Genomic DNA, 23463 nt, shown 5'->3' on the forward strand with positions numbered 1-23463 from the left:
TTGTCACAGCTCACCCTTCCTCCTCCCCATATCCTCAAGTCCGTTCTCTAGTAGGTCTGTGTCTTTATTCCTGTCTTACCCCTAGGTTCTTCCCCTGCTGTATTTTACTTCTATCTGCCTCAGGTGATTAATTGTAAGTTCTAAGGCACATTTGTCCTTGCATTTCTTTTAGTTCCTAAGAATTGGTTCTCAAAGTGTAAGCTTTGAAGGGTATTTATTACAAATGGTCCAAATGCTCAACTCATAATTAACATTTCTAATACAACACCTGTGGTTCTGACAGGAATTCTTTGTTTACATAATTTAGGAGCAAGCAGATAACACTGTGTTTCTTGTCAGCTAAAAGTCTTCCCCCCTTTCTCAGTTTGTTTGAGTTTTATGCTAATACAAACAGAAGATGAATATTGGTGCAAAGGGACTTCCCTGGTGGCACAGTAGTTAAGAATCTGCCTGCCAATGCAGGGGACACGCAAGACACACAAACAAAATATACTGGTGCCAAGCCCCGTGGTAGGCACTGATACACATCAGCTCATTTTACCTCATTTCGCTCTCACAGCAATCCTAAATGCTGCTCTTTCTCCTCATCCTGACTGATAGCAAACTGAAGTTCAGAGAGGTATAAAAACTTGCCCAAGTCACAGAGCCAGAAGATAGTAGTATTTTTATCATCAAACTGTTTTGGGAGAGGCTCAAAATTTGTAGTCTTTTTTTTAAAATACATTTATTTATTTATTTATTTATTTATTTATTTTGGGGCTGTGTTGGGTCTTTGTTGCTGTGCGCAGGCTTTCTCTAGTTGCGGCGAGCGGGGGGCTACTCTTTGTTGCGGTGCTCGGGCTTCTCATTGCGGTGGCTTCTCTTGCTGTGGAGCACGGGCTTCAGTAGTTGTGACTTGTGGGCTCAGTAGTTGTGGCTCGCGGGGTCTAGAGCACAGGCTCAGTAGCTGTGGTGCACAGGCTTAGTTGCTCTGCGGCATGTGGGATCTTCCCGGACCAGGGCTCGAACCTGTGTCCCCTGCATTGGCAGGCGGATTCTTAACCACTGCATCACCAGGGAAGTCCCTGTAGTCTTCTTAAAGACACTTTAATTCCTCCCGGTGACAAGCAGAGGCAGCAAAGGTTTGAGATCACTGATGTAGCTGTATAAGCCAGTGGGCTTTACCTAGGGTACATTTCTGTTAGTTAGTTTATTGATTAATTGATTGATTGCGGTACGCGGGCCTCTCATTGTTGTGGCCTCTCCCGTTGCGGAGCACAGGCTCCGGGCACGCAGGCTCAGCGGCCATGGCTCACGGGCCCAGCTGCTCCGCGGCATGTGGGATCTTCCTGGATCTGGGCACGAACCCATGTCCCCTGCATCGGCAGGCGGACTCTCAACCACTGCGCTACCAGGGAAGCCCCTCTGCTGTTATTTTATAAATACTTCATACATGTTTTTGTAACTATGATTGATAACCACAACAATGGAAGTTCCTAGTATTCATGAAAAGTAGCATACTTGAGGCATTAAAAAAATTTTTTTATTGGCGTATAGTTGCATTACACTGTTGTGTTAGTTTCTGCTGTGCAGCAAAGTGTATCAGTCACACGTATACACATATCCCCTCTTCCTTGGACTCCTTCCCATTTAGGTCACCACAGAGCATTGAGTAGAGTTCTCTGTGCTATACAGTCTGTTCTCATTATGTATCTATTTTATATGTAGTAGTGAATATATGTCAGTCCCAATCTCCCAATCCATCCCACCCCACCCTTACCCCCTTGGTATCCATACATTTGTTCTCTACGTCTGTGTCTCTATTTCTGCTTTGCAAACAAGTTCATCTATACCGTTTTTCTAGATTCCACATATATGGCTTAATATACGATATTTGTTTTTCTGTTTCTGACTTACTTCACTCTGTATGACAGTCTCTAGGTCCATCCAAGTCTCTGCAAATGGCACAATTTTGTTTGTTTTTATGGCTGAGTAATAATCCATTGTATATATGTACCACATCTTCTTCATCCATTCCTCTGTTGATGGACATTTCAGTTGCTTCCATATCCTGGCTATTGTAAACAGTGCTGCAATGAACACTGGGGTAGATGTATCTTTTTGAATTATGGTTTTCTCTGGGTATATGCCCAATAGTGGGATTGCTGGGTCATATGGTAGTTCTATTTTTAGTTTTTTAAGGAACCTCCATACTGTTCCCCATAGTGGCTATATCAGTTTATTGAGGCGTTTTAAAAATCAAGTCCCTCCCTATAACCCCCCCCCCGACTAAGTCTGTACAGTGGTGTTATCTGTGGCATGAAACTCTCAAATGAGCATTATATAGATGTCGTTGCATTATGTGAGAATATTAGTTTCAAATCCGGTAGATTAGTCAATTAACCGTACTTTTAATAGAAGTGATTATGAACTGGAGAAAACACATCAAGATCAAGGTGTTTTGGAACAGATTGAACTTACTGATTATGAGTATATAAAAACCACAGCTTTAGAAGTGTTACCATGGAAAGGTACTGGATGCTGCTGCACCTCAAGTCTCACTTTCTGGGGTGCAGAAGCAAGACTGCAGAACTGCTTAGTTCAAAAGATCTGAGGGGAACATTCTCTCCTTAAAGGTACAGTTATCAAATTCAAGTCATGAGAGCTGAAGCATCTACCATCCTTACCCTAGCACCTTGGCATGAAAAGTATACAAGTGATCATTTTCTGAATTGTCTAATCAGAATCCTCACAGGGCTACTCAGCTTTAGTTAATATATATTATACAACAGGGCACAGAGACAAGATAACTCTAAACTAAAACCTCTTAGAAAGCAAAGTGTAGAAGTGTGTATAGAGTGTGAGCTTCTTACAGGTTTGCAGATGTGTAAAAACATCTAGGGTAAAGAGAATAAGAACATTTACCTACCTGTTGGAGAAATGGGAATGGGAGAGAAAGGGGTATATGGTAGAAGAAGGGTATTTTCACTGTTGAATTTTAAGTGTGAACCATATAACCTTATTACTTACACAATAAACAATTCTTTTAAAAAGTTAATTACCTACAACCACTTGGGATAACTGGTCTGGTAGTGTCTGATAAAACAAAATTACAGGCACCCCTTGACCCTGCAGTACCAAGCCCACGTTTTACTCGAGAAGTTAAAAAATATGTCCATCTGTATTCAGAAGGAATGTTTTCACAGTAGACCCAACCTGGAAATAACCCAGATATTTATCAACAAGAAAATGAATAAACAACCCATGGCACATTCCTACAATGGAACACTACACAGCAATAAAAAAGAACAAATTACTGACACACACCATAACATGGATGACTCTCAGAGACATACTAAGAAGCCAGACACATGAACTTATCTACGAAACAGAAACAGACTCACAGACATAGAGAACAGACTTGTGGTCGCCAAGGGGGATGGGATGTGGGGGATGGATGGATTGGGAGTTTGGGATTAGCAGATGCGAACTATTATATATAGAATGGATAAGCAACAAGGTCCTACTGTATAGCACAGGGAACTGTATTCAATATCCTGTAATAAACCATAATGGAAAAGAATATGAAAAAGAATATATATAAATATATGTAACAATCACTTTGCCATACACCAGAAACTAACACAACATTGTAAATCAACTATACTTCAATAAAATAAAATTTAAAAAAAGAAGCCAGACACAAGAAAGTACATCTTGTGTAATTCCACTTATTTGAAATTTTTGAATAGGTAAAACTGATCTATGATAGGGAAAAAAAATAACACAACAGTGATTGCCTATGGGGGTACACGGACGGGGATGGCCGGGAAGGGGCATAAGGGAACCATATGGGGGGTAATGAGACTATTCTATACCTTGTTAGGGGTTTGGGCTAAACATTGGTCAAAGCTCTGCAAATGTTATACCTAGGATGTATGCATTTCACTCTATGTGTAATTTACCTTTAGCAAATCCCATAAACAAATTGTGAACTCTGGTTAATATTATGCATGCTGATATGAGAAGGGGTAGAGTGTGCTGATGTTTGTAACCTACTCTAAAATGCATCAAAAAAATAAGATGGATTGATGGATGGATAGGTATGTGATAAAGTGAGAGGTAAAAGCAAATACGGTAAAATTAACAATTGTAGAAATACGTATGGATATATGGTTGTTCACTGTACAATTCTTTCAACTTAGCTGTATGTTTGACATTTTTCATAATAAAATGTTAGGGAAAATTAACCACCTTACTATGACTTAAATTTTCTTTACTTTTCAGAAAAATTTAGTTGGAAAACCGGGAAGGGAAATGCTTGGAGGATGAGAGACCTGAAATATTTAATAGAATGTGATTTGAAGAGAAAAACATTTTTTAAAATGATATTTTTAAGAGCATCCAAATTCAGTGTGAGGAAAAGATTACTTTGCATTTATGATTATTTAAATAAATTTAAAGAGCACAGAACAATTTGAAAGATAATATAAGGCTGAAGGGAGAGAAAACAAAACTGTAAAAAAATGAATTCGTGTGGCTTTGAGCAAGAACAGTAATTGCATGGTTATAATGAAGATTTATAAAACATGCACAAGTCTCCCCACACCCAACCATACAAGCATGCATTCACTAAAGAAATTTTCACTAATAGCTTATGATTGCCAATGTTTGACATGCCAGAGATGAAACCATGGCAGTGCCCGAGGTCCCTGCTCTCAAGAGTTCTAGAAGGAGGAGAGAGGAAATGAGAAGGTAAACAAAAAGACTGGCAAACGATAAATGCTCTGAGAAGAATAAAACTGTTGACAACAAAAATTGAGTGGGTGGGGCAGAGGGAGCAGTAAGATGGGTGGTTCCTCAGATGACAATTGAAGGCATCAGTCTTGGGAAGATCTGGGAATGGTTTTCCCAGCTGAAAACAGGGACCATTTTGCTGAGGTACAGAAAGCCAGCGTGGTTGAAATGCAGGGGGCCCAGGGGAGGGTAACTGGCAATATGTGGGACAGTAAGGTAGGTAGGAGACCAACCACAAAGCCAGAGCTAAGCGTGATGGGAAGGCACTGGAGGGTCTTAAGTGGGAGAGTGATACGACTTGATTTACATTATATAGATCACTGGCTCCTCTGTGAAGAATGGATTACAGAGGTACGAGAGTCATGGCTCAGAGACCAGTGTTAATTCCATTGTAAGCGTTGGTTCAAGAGAGGATGGTGGCTTAGCCCAGCAAAGGAGCAGCAGACAGTGTAAGTGGACAGTCAGATTTACGATTGATTTAGGAAGCAGAGGCAAAAGGGCTTACAATATACCAAATGACAACAAATATATGCCCCATTATGCCAAGTGAAAGAAGTCAAATACAAGACTATTTACTGTATGACTCCAAAGCTCAGTGACAGAAAGCTGATGGGGTTGCCTGGGGTCCAGGAGTTTGGGGAGTGGATTGACTGTAAAGGATTCGAGGGAACTTCTTAGGGTAATGGAACTAACTGTTCTAGATCTTGTTTGTGGTGGTGGTTATATGATTGTATACAATTATGTACTGTATCACCTCAATAAAGCTGAAAAAACGCAGCCCAGCTAAACAAAACATGCCCCAGTGACGACAGGTCAGTAACAACAACACTGCATGAGAGTCACAGAAATACACACAGCACAGAACCATTCAGAATCCTGTAGGGGTCCCTCCCACACAGCCCCAGGTACAGAGTAGCTACTCAGTAAATGGTTAGTAGATTGAAATAACTAAATCAGTTATGAGGAATGGGCCAAAGGGGAATTTTCTGGGCAGGGCCCAATGTTCCCATTAATAAATAAGTGTTGTATCCTCTGGAAGAACCCAAGGGGTAAAAATGAACATGAACCCCAGAGATAAGAAATTCCTATTTGTCTGTCCCCCTCTCCCCCTCCATAAGGTGGCTGAGAATGACGAATCCAACAGACATGATCAGAATTAGGAGAATGTAGGGAAAAGATAGAAGTCAACTGCAGTTTTTTTAAAGACTGATTTAATGTTTTCAAGAATTCTGAATGAGTTGTTGTTGCCTTTTTTTTTTGGCCATGCCTTGTGGCATGCGGGATCTTAGTTCCCTGACCAGGGATAGAACCCGTGCCCCCTGCAGTGGAAGCACAAGTGGTCATAGCTTTAAAATCAGATTTCACACACAAATTCAAATTTCTGGCTTCTCTTGAAAAGCTAAGTCTCCTGCAACTCTGGACTCATTTCCCACGTGGCCACATGGGTCGGTGCCCCTTCCTGTAGATACCCATCCTCCTCACTCACTCACACCCCTTGCCTCCCCCCTGCTGAGTTTGCAGCTCCTGATGACATCAATCAGGAACCAGATAATGACTCTAAGAACTTTAAAACCAGCTGGGAACTTAATTATCCCACCCCCATTGTTTATTTTATTAACCCCTTTCTGTTTCTCTAATTAAGTGGTTAGCAATAAAACTCATATAAGGAAAGGGCGGCAAGGTATTGGAGGAAAATGGGGAAAGGGTTGCTGAGGACACTGGGTAGTTATGCACGCAATCTTAAGGGGGAAAACTGCACCCTAAGTATAGGAGAATTAAAGAGGAAAGGGCTGTATTAGGGACTCCATGGGGCCTAGGGCTAGACAGGCAAAATAAGTAGCCAGAGGTGGTCCCTAAATGTGGTTCTGGAAGAAGCCCTTGGCAACGTGTGGTCGGTCTAACATTTTCGTTAAGTTCGCAACACTGGGCTGCCTCACTGTGGGCAGGCCAATATGAAGGTGAACGAAAATCTTGGGCTCCTTTGGGGAGCTGGAACATATAAATAGAATAAGGGGAGTTGCAATTGTTATTCAAAGGGAGGATGAGAGTCTCGGGCTAAAATACTCCAGTATAGGACAATACACACACACACATACACACACAACCAGTCTCCCTCTTCAGTGATCCAATGATGGATCGATCAGCCTGGACAGTCCCAAGCGCAGCTATTCTTAGAGCACAGGCCTTTAGCCACTGTCCCTCAAGATTTCCTTGGAGGTGTTTATGTATTCAATTAGGTCATGCTCAAAGTCCATCCTGGGAATCATTCAGCCTCCAAAAATTGACTCTGCATATCTCTACACTCCTTTACATGTTGATTTTTATATTTAGCCCCCTAAGGAAAATTTTATTTCCTTTAATCTACAGTCTTAGAGGGGTGCCTCTCTATAACCGTCAAACACTGTCCTCAACTTGCAGTATCTTACTGTCAATTACATAGGGTTATCTGAGGCTGTACTTCTCAAATCTTAAAATGCATATAAATCACATGGGCATCTTGTAAAAATGCAGATTGCGATTCAGCAGATTTGAGTTGGGGGCTGAGATTCTGCAATGCTGCTGGTCCTAGGACCAGTAGTCAGGTGCTAAAGAGAATCCTGGTGTAAAACTCAGTCTGCAACATTACTTAGGTTCTGTTTGTTGGAGAATACGTAATTTAATAGATCACTAATATTTAATGTGCCTACGACAACACTAATGTTGCTAAGTAACACAGAGCAGTCCAACCACCAGATGAGGCAAATTTCAGGCCAGCTTATTACATCTTTCTAAAATTCTCGGTAATACGGGCACAGATGAGTAACCCTATAAAAGGGAGTTCAAAAACTATCATGGGACTCCTATCTATGACTCAAACTCCATAGCACCAGCTGGCTGGCACTATGAAATAGTTGTCCAAAGTTGTGCTCACCAAAGTATCCAAATTTTGTCTTTTTTTTAAAAATAAATTTATTTTTTATTTACTTTTGGCTGCATTGGGTCTTCGTTGCTGCACGTGGGCTTTCTCTAGTTGTGGCAAGCAGGGGCTGCTCTTTCTTTTGGTGCGCGGGTTTCTCATTGCAGTGGCTTCTCTTGTTGCGGAGCACGGGTTCTAGGCACACGGGCTTCAGTAGTTGTGGCATGCAGGCTCAGTAGTTGTGGTGCACGGGCTTAGTTGCTGCACGGCATGTGGGATCTTCCCAGACCAGGGCTTGAACCCGTTCGTGTCCCCTGCATTGGCAGGCAGATTCTTAACCACTGCACCACCAGGGAAGCCCCAAATTTTGTCTTATTATTATTATTTTTAAATTAATTAATTAATTTATTTTTGGCCGCATCGGGTCTTAGTTGAGGCACGAATCTTTCATTGCAATGCACAGGCTCTTGGTTGCAGCACTTGGGCTTCCCTCCAGTAGTGGCACCCGGGCTCCAGAGCACATGGCTTCTGTAGTTGCGGTACGCATGTGGGATCTTAGTTCCCCGACCAGGGATCAAACCTGCGTCCCGTGCATTGGAAGGTGGATTCTTAACCACTGGACCACCAGGGCAGTCCCCCAAATTTTGTCTTAGAGTCATTCATTAATTCAACATACTTAACACCTACTAAGCACCAGACCTTAAAGGAGTGGCAAGGTGGAAAGTAGCATTCCTTTATTAGAGCAACGGCTCTCAAGAGTTTTGGGTCTTGATGGTACAAAAGACTCCAATCATCCTATTTTAAGTGATGCTTATCCAAGTACATTAGAAGGAGGAAGCATTCTATATACATTTGTTTTAGCATCAGGGGCCTGGATGATTTCGTCTTAAAATCAAATCACAGGTCAACAGGCACATGAAAGGATGCTCAAGATTGCTAATCATGAGGGAAATGCAAATCAAAACCACAATGAGATATCACCTCACACCTGTCAGAATGGCTATCACCAAAAAGAACACAAGTAACAAATGTTGGAGAGGATGTGGAGAAAAGGGAACCCTCGTACACTGTTGGTGAGAATGTAGATTGGTGCAGCCACTGTAAGAAAATGGTATGAAAGTTTCTCAAAAAACTAAAAATAGAACTACCCTATGACTCAGCAATTCCACTCCTGGGTATATATCTGAAAAAAATGAAAACACTAATTTGAAAAGATACACACACCCCAACATTCATAACAGCATTATTTACAATAGCTAAGATACGGAAGCAACCTAAGTGTCCATCAACAGATGAATGGATGAAGAAAAGGAATGGACTACTACTGAGCCATAGAAAAGGAACAAAATTTTGCCATTTGCAGCAACATGGATGGACTTGGAGAGCATTATGCTAAGTGAAATAAGTCAGACAGAAAAAGACAGATACTGTATGATATCACACGTGGAATCTAAAAAATACAACAAACTAGAGAATATAACAAAAAAGAAACAGACTCACAGAGAACAAACTAGTGGTTGTCAGTGGGGAGAGGGAAGGGGGAGAGGCACTTTAGAGGTAGGGGATTAAGAGGTACAAACTATTAGGTATAAAATAAGTTACAAGGATATATTGTACAAAACGGGGAATATAGCCAATATTTTATAACTAAATGGAGTATAACCTTTAATAATTATGAATTACTATATTATACACCTGTAACATATAATATTGTACAGCAACTATACTTCAAAAAAAAATCAAATCACAGGTCAAATATTATGTCAACATAAGTTGCAATCAGATGGGAACCTTCCACGAACTCCCACTACTTCAATTCAACTACTTGCATCTGTGCCCATTTAAATATTCTACATCCTCTTAAATGGATGAACTGTCCATTCTCCTGCCTAAGGCCAAACCCCCCACTGTAAATCCTAGCCCCGCGATTTTCTCTTCTCTCCTGTGCATCAAAATTTCCCTCACTATTGGTTTATTTCCATCAGCATACAAAAGATTCCATGCTTCTTTTAAAAGAAAATTCTCTTGATCCCACTTCTTTTTCCAGCTATTGCCCAATTTCTCTCTTCCCTTTGCCTCTAAACTTCATGAAAGGGCTTTCTCTACTCTCCATCTATCACGTACTTGACCTTTAAAGCAGCACTGGATTCAGCGGGTCGCTCTTTCCCGGAAAATACTTCTTGCACTCACTCAGCCTCCAGGACACCTGGGGGTTTCCTTCCTCTCCTTTGGCTGCTGCTTTTCTGGCTTCCATGTCCCAGCTTCTTCTTCTTCTTCTTTTTAAAATAAATAATTAATTAATTAATTTGGTTGCGGGTCTTAGTTGTGGCAGGCGAGCTCCTTAGTTGCGGCCTGCAAACTCTTAGTTGTGGCCTGCAAACTCTTAGTTGCAGCCTGCGAACTCTTAGTTGCGGCATGCATGTGGGATCTAGTTCCCTGACCAGGGATCGAACCCGGGCCCCCTGCATTGGGAGTGTGGAGTCAACCACTGCGCCACTGGGGAAGTCCCCATGTCCCAGCTTCTAAATATCGGTGGGCACCGCTGCTCAGTCCTTGGACCTCTATTCTTTTCTAACTATACTTAACTTCTTGATGAGCTCATCCAGTCCCATGGATTTATATCGAGTATATGTTTATGATTCCCAAGTTTATTACCTACAGCCCAGCTCCTCTGAACTCCAAGCTCACATATCCAATTGTCCACTCAACAGCTCCACTCGGTTGTCTGAAACTTGGCTTGTCAGTAACTGAACTCTTGACTTAAACATGATCTTCATCCCGTCCTCTTAGTCTCTCCCATCTCAGAGCGGCTGCAGCCTTCGCTAAGGCCAAGCACTTTGCAGCCATCCTTGATTCTTCACTTTCTTCCACACTCCGCATCAAATCCATCGTGTTACCGGCACCTTCAAAGATATGTCTATAGTTCTACTATTCTCACCACCTCCACGGTCCCCATGCTAGTCCCATCCTTTCCCACCTGGATCACTACGGTGGCCTCTGAACTCAATCTCCTCAGCTTGCTCCTCCCGCTACAGACTATTCTCAGCAGCCCGACAGATGCTTTTAAATCAGCTCAAGCCATGAATCTGCTCAAAATCCTCACTCAGAGGAAAAGGCAAACTTCTTATAAATGTCCCCACACCAGTCAAACTAGCTTCCTCACCTCCTGCTTTCCTCTGGACCAACACTGTACAAAATCAGGCCCTGTTTATTAAGAGTCCATGCTTAACTAAGAATAGAAATTGAGAGAAGTAATATTTAGAAAACTGTATAGGAATCTGACAGTAATATTATGCTGTTGAATCTAATAACAATTTTTCAAATGATGGCTTGTATTTTATATATACATATTTATTTATTTATTTATTTGCCATACTTCATGGCTTGTGGGATCTTAGTACCCCAACCAGGGACGGAACCCAGGCCACGGCACTGAAAGCACCGAGCCCTAACCACTGGACTGCCAGGGAACTCCCTATCTTTGGTATTTTTAAATTTCATTTTTCCACAATACATTTTTTATTTTATAAAATTATTGGTCTGTGGTGGGCTGGAAATTAAAACAAAACACTTCAGAGGTTCTTTACAACAGATAATTTAAGATGCACTTCTCTAAATATCTGAATATTGCAACTCCCATATACTTCCTATCTCACTTCTTTGTCTTATTTTGTTTAATCCTTAACACTATATAACAAACTACATACTTAACACCTGTATCTTGTTTATTGTCCATCTTCCTCATAAGAATGCAAACTCCAAAAGGATAAGCCTTTGTGTCTGTGTGCTCAGCACAGAGCAGGCCACGTTGGCTGGATCAAAAAACGAATGCACTCCATGCAATAGTAGGTCTAACCAAACAACCCACAGCAAACTAAAATGATAAAGCTAAATGAACAATGATTTTAATTTTAAGAAAACTGTGGATTCCTACTGTGGAAAACTGTGGATTCCTACTGTTTGCTTGAGCAACATGTAGGTGTGTGCATGGCTGCCTGATAGTCAGGCTTCTTAAGAGAATTCTGAAGTGTCTTCTAGTGAAGCCTGATAATGATCTAATTTTTGGTTTTATCACCAGATTTTAATAACCCTTAAAAGCCTGTTGAAAAGATGTGACAGTTAGTCTTATGTATCAACTTAGCCAGCCTATAGTACTCAGTTTAATTCAACACTTAAGCAAATGTTGCTGTGAAGGTATTTTGTAGATGTGGTTAACATCTATAATCAGTTGACTTCAAGTAGAGTGATTATCCTCAATAATGTAAATCAATTCCTTAAAATCAATCTCTCTTTCTCTCTCTCTCCATATATTTATATATAACCTATTGGTTGTTTCTCTGGAGAATCCTCACTGATAGAAAATATGTATAAATATCTATAATAAATAATAGGATAAGTAGCTTTAATCTTAGGTTAAAAAGAAGTCTTTGGGATTGCATACCTCCTGTAAGAATGAAAGCACTGTGGGCTTTGTAAGTGAAAAGGGTAAAGGGAGTCAAAAGGTATAAACTTTGAGTTATAAAATAAGTAAGTCATGGGATGTAATATACAGCATGGTGACTATGTAATATACAGCATGGTGACTATAGTTAATAATACTGTATTACTTATTTGAAAGATGCTAAGAGAGTAGACCTTGGGACTTCCCTGGTGGCACAGTGGTTAAGTGGTTCCATCCCTGGTCTGGGAAGATCCCACATGCCACGGAGCAACTAAGCCCATGCACCACAACTACTGAGCCCGTGTGCCACAACTACTGAAGCCTGCGTGCCTAGAGCCCGTGCTCTGCAACAAGAGAAGCCACTGCAATGAGAAGCCTGCACACTGCAACGAGGAGTAGCCCCCGCTCACCCCAACTACAGAAAGCCCGCGTGCAGCAACGAAGACCCAACGCAGCCAAAAATAAATAAATTAATTAATTAGGAAAAAAAGAGAGTAGATCTTAAAAGTTATCATCACAAGAAAGAAAAATTTTATAACCATGTATTCTGACAGATGTTAACTAGACTTTTGGTGGTGATCATTTTGCAATATTTACAAAAATTGAATCATTACGCCATACACCTGAAACTAATATAATGTTATATGTCAATTTTACCTCAATAAAAATTTTAATATAAAATAAAATATACTAAAATTAAAAAAAAAAGAATGAAAGCACTGATGTCTATTTCTGGGTCAGTTTAAAACACATCAGGAAACCCTCAGACTCTACTTAGAGAACCATGAATTTGATGCTCATACTTTACCACAAATGGAACGTTTTAATCCATTTACCAGAAAGCACTTCAGAATTATCTTCAACAGTTTCATTTAAAAAAATGGCAAATTCTGTGACTTGGAGCAACTCAACCCAACTCAGGTCTATGGCGATGTGGCTCTTTGTACTGTATGGTCTGCTCTGGTTTGTATTTAGCTCTCTTAGGCCCATTCTCAACCTCTTGACCCTTTCTGGTAACTCCCTTAGCTCCAGCCTTGAGCTGTGTCCCTAAACCCACTTTCCCAGTGCCTCTGAGACATTTCCATTTAGATGTCTCCCTATCAGACTAGTGTACATTCAACAGGCTTAATTGTGAGTTCATTAACTTCCTCCTGAGCTAAACTCTGTCCCCCTGTATCTCTGTCTTCAACTTTTGTCTCCCTCGATATATACCATACCAAATTTCTTGAATATTTCTTTTAAATGTAAATCAGATTCCGTTTTAGTTTCCCTTATGCAGTTTCAACTCATCTACTCCCTCTTTTCCCAGCTCACTGTTAATAGAAAAAAGGCAGAGGTAGGAAGTCTTTTCCCCCAAATCTACTTTTACAACTGATACTGAGATATGAATAACGTCAGTTTGAAATAACAGACATTAAAATGGAACTTCTTAAATTAAAGTCCACCAAATGAAAAAAGAACTAAGCTAAAAGTAAGGCTATCTGGGACATCTTGGAAATGTCATAGACTTATCTTTTGTGGCCCAGTTTTATCCCAAAAGAAGCATAAAGATAAGAAATAAAACCTGGGGGCTTCCCTGGTGGCGCAGTGGTTAAGAATCCATCTGCCAACTCAAGGGACACGGGTTCGAGCCCTGGTCCAGGAAGATCCCTCATGCCGCAGAGAAGCTAAGCCCGTGCGCCACAACTACTGAGTCTACGCTGTGGCGCCCGAGAGCCACAACTCCCTAACTCCGAGCACCTAGAGCCTGTGCTCCGCAATAAAAACAGAATGAGAAGCCCATGCACAACAAAAAGTAGCCCCCGCTCGCCGCAACTAGGGAAAGCCCGCGCACAGCAACGAAGACCCAGCACAGCCAAAAGTAAATTAATTAATTATTTTTTAAAAGAAATAAAACCGGTTCATGGGTTTTTGCTTGCTTTACAGAATGACTTCGATGGAAATAGAAACTATGTTTTGACACCTGAAACTAACACAACATTGTAAATCAACTATACTCCAATAAAAGTTAAACAACAACAAAAAAAGAAATGTTTTGAGCCTATATTATGGGCTACTTTTACACTTTAAATACTCATAAAAATTCCATTACTCACCTTATTTTACAAATGAAGAAGCTGAGATTCAAAAAGATTAACCAAAGTGGTGATTACACAGCTGGTTAGTGGCTATGAAGCTCTCACAGTTTTACTGCATCACAATACATATATACATATTCATTCAAGGTATGTTGCCATATTATACTTGCTTGACTTGAAACTAGTTTATAAACAGAAATTGGCATAAACAACCTAGTTCAGCAAGTTTGGAAATAAGCTTAAGTATGGGATAATATAGAGGTTTCATTTGCATTTCCTCATTTTCCAATTTAAGTTCAATGGAAGAGAGTAATTCATTTAGGAAGTACAAACGGTGTTAGGAAGGCTCACCATCCCCAAAAGCAGAAGGGACTCCAGTTAACATTTACAAAGTGGAAGAGGCCCAAGTAAATTTGCCAAAAGTAGGAATATGGAAATTCTTCCCCCCCCCCCGCCAGAACAATGGACATAGATTTGTCAAAACAAAGAACAGTAAAGTGAGGGAAGGCAATTTGTCCAGCCCTTATTGTGCTACTTCACGACTATTTTTCCAGTTGCTGGTTTCCTATTCACTCTAACAAAGAAAAGGATAAAACAAAGGATTCAACATTTTGCAAATTTATATTTCTCTTTAGCAGAAGCAAAACACTGCACAAAGTTATAGCATTCAAAGTCCAAACCAGGGAAAACAATCAGATAACAATCTCCAATAGCAAAGCTGCCCAGTTCAGTTCTACGAAAGAAAATCTTCCAAGACTTGAGGCCCACTGTGTGTCTTTGGTGCAACCTAAAAGTTTTAATACTAATACAGACTAAATTTAAATGTAGGCTGGGTATCCTGAGGTTATTACTGCTCTGAACTAATCAATGTATTTCATATAACGCAATAACATCTTAGCTTCCATCTTGGCCTTGAGGAATTACGTCAATGAGCTACATCTGGACAGCTGGGAAACAACGTCAGTAATCAGACAGGAGCTAAATTAGCCTTGAGTTTAAAGTACAGAGCTGAAACAACAGGCCCTGAAAATATGGCCACAAAAGAATGCCCAGGGACACTTTTTCTTTAAACATTGTGTGGGCTGCAGATTTTTCTCCCTGGCTCTCTGGGGCGCTTTTCAGTATTGAAAACTGCTTCTCAGATACTAGGCTATAGGTGTCAAGGACCACCTAAGTCCTTTTAAAGACGGTTTGTGCACTTGCATTCATGATTTATGATACTTCTTTTTTCCTGGTAAGCCACAAAGCACTTACTGCCTCGGGGCTTCATCAAACTAGTTAGTCGGCGGTCCAGAGAAGACAGTAAGTGGGTTTCCGCTCATGCTCTATGCAATCCCCTCCCCCGCCCGTCCCCCACCAATCTCACCCACACAGTCACACACCCACGCATCCACGGGAAGAAAGCTTTTAAGCAAATAGAACACAAACTCACAGATCCAACCCCTACTACTACTCAGGCACACGTTAAGGACGTGCCAATTTTATAAAGGGATTTTGTTTTTAAACTCTTCCTAGAAACTACCACGGATGTGCGCTAACAGCGAGTTTTAGTTGGTGTGTACGTGGTTTCTAAGACAGTTATTTTTATCTCTACTTCCTACCGCGGTGGGGAGGCTGTGCGTAAGGCAGGTAGTCTGCAACCTCCTTCACTCGGTTGGCTGTGTTTTTAACTGCTGCATTTACGGGCTTGGGGGTAACGTTCAAGCCGCAGACCCAGCCCTGGCGGCTTGTTCAACTCTAACGACTACAGCAAGTCACTTGGACGTTCCCGTTTGATTGATCTTTGAGGGGTTTGGGCGTCTGTGTTGGAAAAGGGAGGTGGGGATGGAAGGACAGTTTGCACAGATCCTTGTTTGCTCAAGAGCCCAGCCTCGCGGGCGTTCTAGAACACGTGCACAGAGCCAGCAAAACAAAACCGACCCCGGTTCCGGGCGGAGAAGGAAGCACCGCCCGATTAACCGAGTGGAGCGGGAACTGCGCTCGGCGGGAGCCCCTGCCTTGGGCCCAGGCGGGTGCTGCTTCTCCAGCCAAGCGCACTCTCCTCAGCCGGCAAGCCCTTGCTCCCCGCGGCTCTCGCGCCCGGAATTCCCGTCCCAGGGACTCCGCACTTGGGCTGCGGGAGGAGGCGGCTCTACGGCGGCTGCAGGGCCCGCTTGTTGCTGTTTTCTCCTCCTGAAATCCTGTGTCACCTTCCGACAGGGCACTTTCCCCGTGGTCCGCACTCGACGGGTCCAGGTCTCTCCCTGCAGCAGTTTCCTTCAAGCGCCGGCTTCTGAACCCCCCGATCCCCAACGGCTCCGCTAACATCGCCCTCCCCAGGGGGTGGGCGCGCAAACCCAGCTCCCCTGGCACTTACACGTGGCCACAGCGGGTCCGGACGGGGTGGTGCAACACCTCGAGGCAGACGGAGCAGTCGAAGGACGTAACGGGCAGCTCGGGGTCCCCCCTGCGCTCCAGGGCCCGCGGGGTGGCCGAGGCGGGCGCGGATTTTCCGCTATCGCTGCTCAGCACGGAGCCCATCGCTGCGCCTACGGCCCAGACCGTTGCCAAGAGCCCGGTGCCTGCAGCCGGCTTGTTTTGTTGTCCTGCGGTAGAGGAAGTAAGTCCCGGCCCAGCCGCGATCGCCGCCGCCCAGAGCGCGCAGCCAGCGCAGCCCCGAAGCAGCCTCCGCCGCGCGGCCCAGCCTCGGTCTGCGGCAGGCCGAGTGCGCGGCCGCGCGTCTGAAGTGAGCCTTCGCTCGCTGCCTAAGTCTAGGCTTGGAGGCGGAGGCGGCCGCCGCACCGGGCACGCCGCGACGTCCAGTGGCCCTGGGAGGATTGAAACCTGACACCTCAACTGCAGAGCTGAGGACCTGGGCGGGCAGTGAGTCTTCCAAGCAATCGCCCGCCTCCTCCTTGCGAACCACTGTAGCAAGTGAATGAAAGTGCGGGCGTGGTCCCCTTTGAAGGCAGTCAGAGAACACCCATTTGTAAGGTGGTTGTCCTATGGGTCCTGCACTGTTGTAATCATAATAGGCCACAAAGATGATCTACGAGCGTCTCCTAAGAAAGTGCTAATCACCACTTCCGTCATGTAATCAACACTGCATAAATGGAGAGGTAGCATGCAGTAGTGGAAAGAGTTCTGGGACCTGGATTCGAATCCTAACGCTAGGACAGGGATTCTAGTGCTAAAATCCTAGGACCCTCCCGACCCCCCACCCCGTCCAGTTTCGTCGCCTTAGAATCTCCTGCTGTTGTTTGTATTCCCCTCTCCATCCTCTTTTGAATATTTATGACCAAATATAGCATTTATTAATTCACGCATTTAATAAGGCTTTAATGCCCACTGCATGCCAGACTCCTTTCTGGTGATGGGGACACAGTTCCCAACAAGCAAACAAAATCCCAGTTCTCACAGAACTTACTTTAAAAACATTTTTTTTTTTGGAGATATAAATTCATGCTCTTTTATTTTTATTTATTTATTTATTTTTGCTGTACGCGGGCCTCTCACTGTTGTGGCCTCTCCCGTTGCGGAGCACAGGCTCTGGACGCGCAGGCTCAGCGGCCATGGCTCACGGGCCCAGCCGCTCCGCGGCATGTGGGATCTTCCCGGACCGGGGCACGAACCCGTGTCCCCTGCATCGGCAGGCGGACTCTCAACCACTGCGCCAGCAGGGAAGTCCCACGCTCTTTTTATTTAAAAAAATCCATGGTAATACATAATATGCATATGCAATACACACAAACAATAATACATAATAATCCTATAAACTTCACCCAGTTTTCCCCAGACTTTACTTTTAATGAGAAGATATAAGTAATCAACAATAAATAAATAAATGAACAAGTTCATTTCAGCTGATAAGAGCCAAAAAGAAGATAAAACAGGGAGTGAGGATGGGGGTGGGGAGGGTAAGAAGGTCAGGGAAGACTTCTTGGATGCAGTGACATTTGAGCAGAGTCATGAATAATGAAGAGGAGTCAGCCACTCAGAGATTTAGGAAGAAGCTTGCTAAGCTCTGGGAACAGTGAGCAAGGCAAGAACAACAACAACAAAAACCAGGGTGTGGGGCTGGAGCATGAGGGACCAGGGCTGTAAATGGCATGAGATGAGGTAGGAGACGGTCCTGATCATACCCAGTCTTACAGGGCAAGACCAAGAGCTTGGGTTTTATTCCAGGTGCCATGTTTGATTTAATTCCACTGCTGTGTGGTTTGGAAAAGACAGGAACAAAATAAGAATAAGCAGAGAAACCAGTTAGGAGGCTACTGAATGAATCCAAGTGAGGATAATAATGGCCCAAACCAGGGAGTCATCTGGGTAGTAGGTGAGAGATGGACAGGTTTGTGATATATTTTAGACAAAGACCTAAATGGGCTTGCTAATGAATTGGGTATAGGAGTGAAGGAAAGATAGCTATTGCTACCTGTAAAAGATAAACAAAAACCTTCCCTTGGTCCCACATTTCCCTCAGCTCCTACACTATGTCTTCTTTAAGGCCAAATTTCTTGACCCAATTCTCTACTTTTTAGGTCTTCATTTCTTAATTACTCCATCCTTATGCCATCTAACCTGGGTTCTGAGCTGACCACTTTATCTGTCCAAAAACTGCTTCGTCATCAGTGTCAGTGGTGGGTGGCTTTTATGTGGATAAATCGAATAGACTCCTTTCAGTCCTTTTCTTGCTTCACCTCTCAACTGCATTTGTCAGTGCTGACTGCTCCCTCCTTGTAGAAACATGCTTTGGCTTTCCTTCTTTCTTTCTGGCTCTTCTTTCTCAGTCTCCTTCACTGGACTCCCCTGCTCCATGGAAAAGCTAAATGCTAGGGATCGTAGGATTCTGTCTTGGGACCTTTTCCCTTCTGATCACTCATTCCCTACCTAAGAATCTCAAAAATCACAGATTCTGTTACCATCTAGATTCCAAACTCTTTATCTTTCCTCTAGGCACTCAAATGCCCACCTGCTTGCTTGATATAATCACCTGGTTGCTTCAGGCACCTTCAACTCAACACCGCCAACAATGAACTCATTATTGTGACTTCCCACCTGTTCTACCTCCAGTTGTTTATTCCTCTCTTAGTAAATGGCATCATAATCTACCTAGTAGCTCAGTCCAGACACCTGGGAGCCATCTTTGATTTCTTCCTCGTCTTCACTCACATTGAATCAATCCCAATCACAGTTCTGCCTCCAATATATCTCTCAACAGTTCTTGAATTGTTTCATTTTTCTCTATTCCCATGGCCAGCCACCACTTACTTTAAACCACTGTGTTCTCTTGTGTGACCTGTTGCAATAGTTCCTATCTGCTCCACCTGCATCCACAATTGCCACTGTCCAATCTATTATCCACATCGCAACTAAAGTGACCTTTTGAAAAGATATCCTATCTTGTGTCACTCCATGCTCAAAAGACTTAAATGGTTCTCCATAACCCTTAGGATTACATTTCAAATACTTAGCATGATCTACGAAGCTCTCCATGATCTTACTCCTTCCATAACTATAATCAGTAGAATACCTTCAGCAGCAGGGAATAGAAATTCAACTGAATGCGCCTTAATCAATAAGGGTATTTATTATCTAATATGTAAATTAGTCCAGAGCGAAGCAGTTCCAGAGTTGGCTCAGCAGTTAAAGATGTCCTTAAGGTCTCAGCCCTTTGCCATCCCCAGTGTATCAGTAGTGTCTTCCTCATGGCAGAAGGATGGCAGGAAGTGCTCCAATAATCACATCTACACACAACCATCTCCAAAAACAGAAAGGAAAGATAGAGTTTCCTTCTATTAGCTCCTTCTCCTTTTAAAGTGGGAGGAAAACACTTCCTAGGGGCCTTCTTCTGCAGACTTCCCCTTATATCCTATTTGTCTAAACTGGGCCCCATGATGGTTCTTAAAGCAGTCACCGGCAGAGGATAATGAGGGTACTCTAACTGGCTTAAACTCATAATAAACTCCACCGGGCTTGGCTCTTCAGTTGTCTGACCAATACAATTAGGGGTTCTTTACTGGGAAAGAAGAAGATAAGGAAATTGGATAGGCCAACAATAGGGCCTCCCAAAATACCACTGTGGGCCCCATCTGCTATCATTCTCTCCCTTATTCTGTATGGTCCTAAATTTCTCTACTTCTTATAATTTCTTGACTGTACCAAGCTCTTTCTGACCTCAGCGCCTTTATACATGCTTTTTTGCTCTGTCTGAACACTTCCTACCAACACCCACAACTCTCAGCTCCTCTAATTCAAATCTCAGGTCTTAGTTTGGTGACTTTCTACACCACATCCATCTCATACTATCATCTCCTTGATTTTCTCATAGTCTGCGGTATTGGCCTTCCTATTTCTCCTGTGGCGGCTACTCTAAGAGTAGACATAATGAAGGTGAAGTGTAGGAGGAGCCTTGCGTGTAGGAGCTGATACATGTATTTATCTTTATATATGTGATTCAATACTAATTTCACAAGATAGATATTATATGTTCCCATTTTATAGGCTCAGAGAATGTAACTTAGCAAAGGTCACATAGCAAATATGTGGCAGACCCATACTTTAATACCAGATCTTTTGTTTTAAAATCCATGTGTTTTTCACTAAGGCACTTGTGTAGAGATGAGAAGTACTAAGAATCTTAGAAAAGAATAAGACAAAAATTAGATAAATTAAGGCAGGAAACTGGGACCTGGGAGGCTGGATGAAAATTAAACATCTGATATTATTTATAAGGCTCTTAATAGACTTATAAAATTGACAGTAATGATGATGATGATGATGGAGGAATCAGCCAGAGAATGAATTTACAATCCAGACTCTAGGCCCTGAAAGGCATCAGAAGTATAGGTTAGTACAAAAAAAATTTGAAAGCCCTATAATCAACATCTCTGGTATCAAGAAGGCTGATGAATCTCTCACTAAATTAAAAGGAGAATAAAATTGCCAGAAAAAATACATACTTTCCTTACTTAGTTCCTTCCAGGAGTAATGAAAAGAAATGAATTTACAATTTTAAGTAGTGCTGAAGATATGAGAAAGACGTCTCTATATTCTTTGAAGTTTATTGTTCATACCGGAAACTTAGAGGAAATCTAAATGTCCATAATAGGAAAATGTTTTTGTAAAGTATGGTAAATTTACTTAACGAACAGATAAAGCACCATTTAAAAATGTGCAGCTTGGACTTCCCTGGTGGTGCAGTGGTTAAGAATCCACCTGCCAGTGCAGGGGACAGGGGCTCGAACCCTAGTCCTGGAAGATCCCACGTGCCACGGAGCAACTAGCCTGCGCTCTAGAGCCCTCGAGCCACAACTACTGAAGCCCGCACATGCCTGGGGCCCGTGCTCCGCAACAAGAGAAGCCACCGCAATGAGAAGCTCGCGCACTGCAAGGAAGAGTAGTCCCCTGCTCGCCGCAACTGGAGAAAGCCCGCACACAGCAACAAAGACCCAACGCAGCCATCTCCCCACCCCCAAAAAACGTGCAGCTTGCCATTTTTAGGCCCGTTTGTAGTGTTTCATTTTAAAAATGCATGTGGGTGAAAAGACAGGGATGTTTATTATAGTACTGTTTGTAATAGCAAAATATTAGAAATACTTTGAATGTCTACCAATACAAGAGTGATTAAATACATTATGGTACATCTTTACAATGGAATACTAGCAGTCTTTAAAAAAGAAGAGCAACTCTGTAACTCTCCTCAAAGGAAGCTCTCCAACATATATTGTTGTGAAAAAGGCTTTAGGAGCACAACTGTATGTATTGAATACTATCATTTATATTTTTTAAAGCCCATATGCATGCATCCACACATACATACACACACACATATTTGTACTGGCATACGCATATTAATATCCTTAAAACTATACACAAGGAATGAATAAGTGTGATTGCCTTAAGGGAGGGGAACTAATTGGTTGCTGGGGAGCAAGAATGGGAAGAAGTAATTTTATTGCATGATCTTTTGCATATTTTGATATTTGTGCTGTATATGCACTGTAATAGATAAAAATTAATTTTAACATACATACACCCTTTAACTCAATAATTCTAATCGTTGAACTAATGTGTAGACAAACATATAACAAGGAGATACAAACAGAAATGTTCTTTGAAGCATTGTCTATAATATCAAAAATATGCAGCTAACAAAATTTCCATGGGGAATGATTAAATATATTATGGTACACACATTCTGTGGAAGGCAATGCAGTAATAAAAAGAACAAGCAAAGTTTTATAGCACTTAACTATATATCAGGTATTAAGCTAAATGCTTTATATATAGTAACTAATTTGATCCTTGAGGTAACCCTATGACATAGGTAACTAATTCTGTCCTCCTGATTTTCCAGAGAAACAGAGGTGCAGATAGGTTAAAAACTTGCCTCAGATCACATTCATGGTAAAAAGCAGAGCTGGGAGTCCAATCCAGGAAATCTCTCTCAGTACCTACGAATTTAACCACTATGCAATACTGGCCTTCCCTGGGATAACATGGGAGGTATCTCTAAGACACTGTTAACTAAACAGGGATATTGTTGAAAAAAGAAATGTTATACTTCTTATGAAGAAAAAGCATTATATATTTCTCACTGGGGGAAGGCAGTGCAGTACATGTTCAAGGTCCTAGCTCTTTCTCTTGCTGAGTGATCTTGGCAAGTTACTTCTTTGATTTCGTTTCCTCATTTTCAAAACACAGATAATGTTTACTTGTAGAACTGTTGTGAGAGGTCAAATGCAATAATGTTGAAACCCTTGCTCATTGCCTGGCAGGTAGTATTAAATAAATGTTAGTTATCTCTGGCTTTGTTTATTCAGCAAACATCCAAGGAGAGCCTACCGGGTGTCACGCTCCTCACTAGACTCTGGGGACACAAGCAGGAGCAAGACTCAATGGAAGGGCTTCCCAGGTGGTGCAGTGGTTAAGAATCTGCCTGCCAATGCAGGGGACATGGGTTCAATCCCTGGTCCAGGAAGATCCCACATACCGTGGAGCAACTAAGCCCGTGCATCACAACTACTAAGCCTGTGCTCTAGAGCCCACGAACCACAACTACTGAGCCCGTGTGCCACAACTACTGAAGCCCACGCACCTAGAGCCTGTGCTCTGCAACAAGAGAAGCCACCGCAATGAGAAGCCTGCGCACCGCAACGAAGAGTAGCCCCCGCTCACCTCAGCTAGAGAAAGCCCACACGCAGCAACAAAGATCCAACACAGCCATAAATAAATAAATAAATAGATTTATGTATTAAAAAAAAAAAGACTCAATGGAGTGGAAGCTGTTGTTT

The 23463-nt window shown here is 42.3% G+C and overlaps 1 protein-coding gene across 1 annotated transcript in view; it reads right to left on the reverse strand.

Annotated features, from left to right (window-relative positions):
• Positions 1 to 16890, reverse strand: part of RNF125 (ring finger protein 125) — a 38869-nt gene extending 21979 nt beyond the window's left edge. Inside the window, exon 1 of the mRNA XM_060121290.1 lies at positions 16548 to 16890. Coding sequence (XP_059977273.1) covers positions 16548 to 16711 — 164 coding nt within the window. The 5' untranslated portion in view covers positions 16712 to 16890. The remainder of the gene's footprint in view (positions 1 to 16547) is intronic.
• Positions 16891 to 23463: the final 6573 nt, after the last annotated feature.

The sequence above is a fragment of the Lagenorhynchus albirostris genome, chromosome 14, assembly GCF_949774975.1.
Source record: "Lagenorhynchus albirostris chromosome 14, mLagAlb1.1, whole genome shotgun sequence".
In the NCBI taxonomy this organism is placed as follows: domain Eukaryota; kingdom Metazoa; phylum Chordata; class Mammalia; order Artiodactyla; family Delphinidae; genus Lagenorhynchus; species Lagenorhynchus albirostris.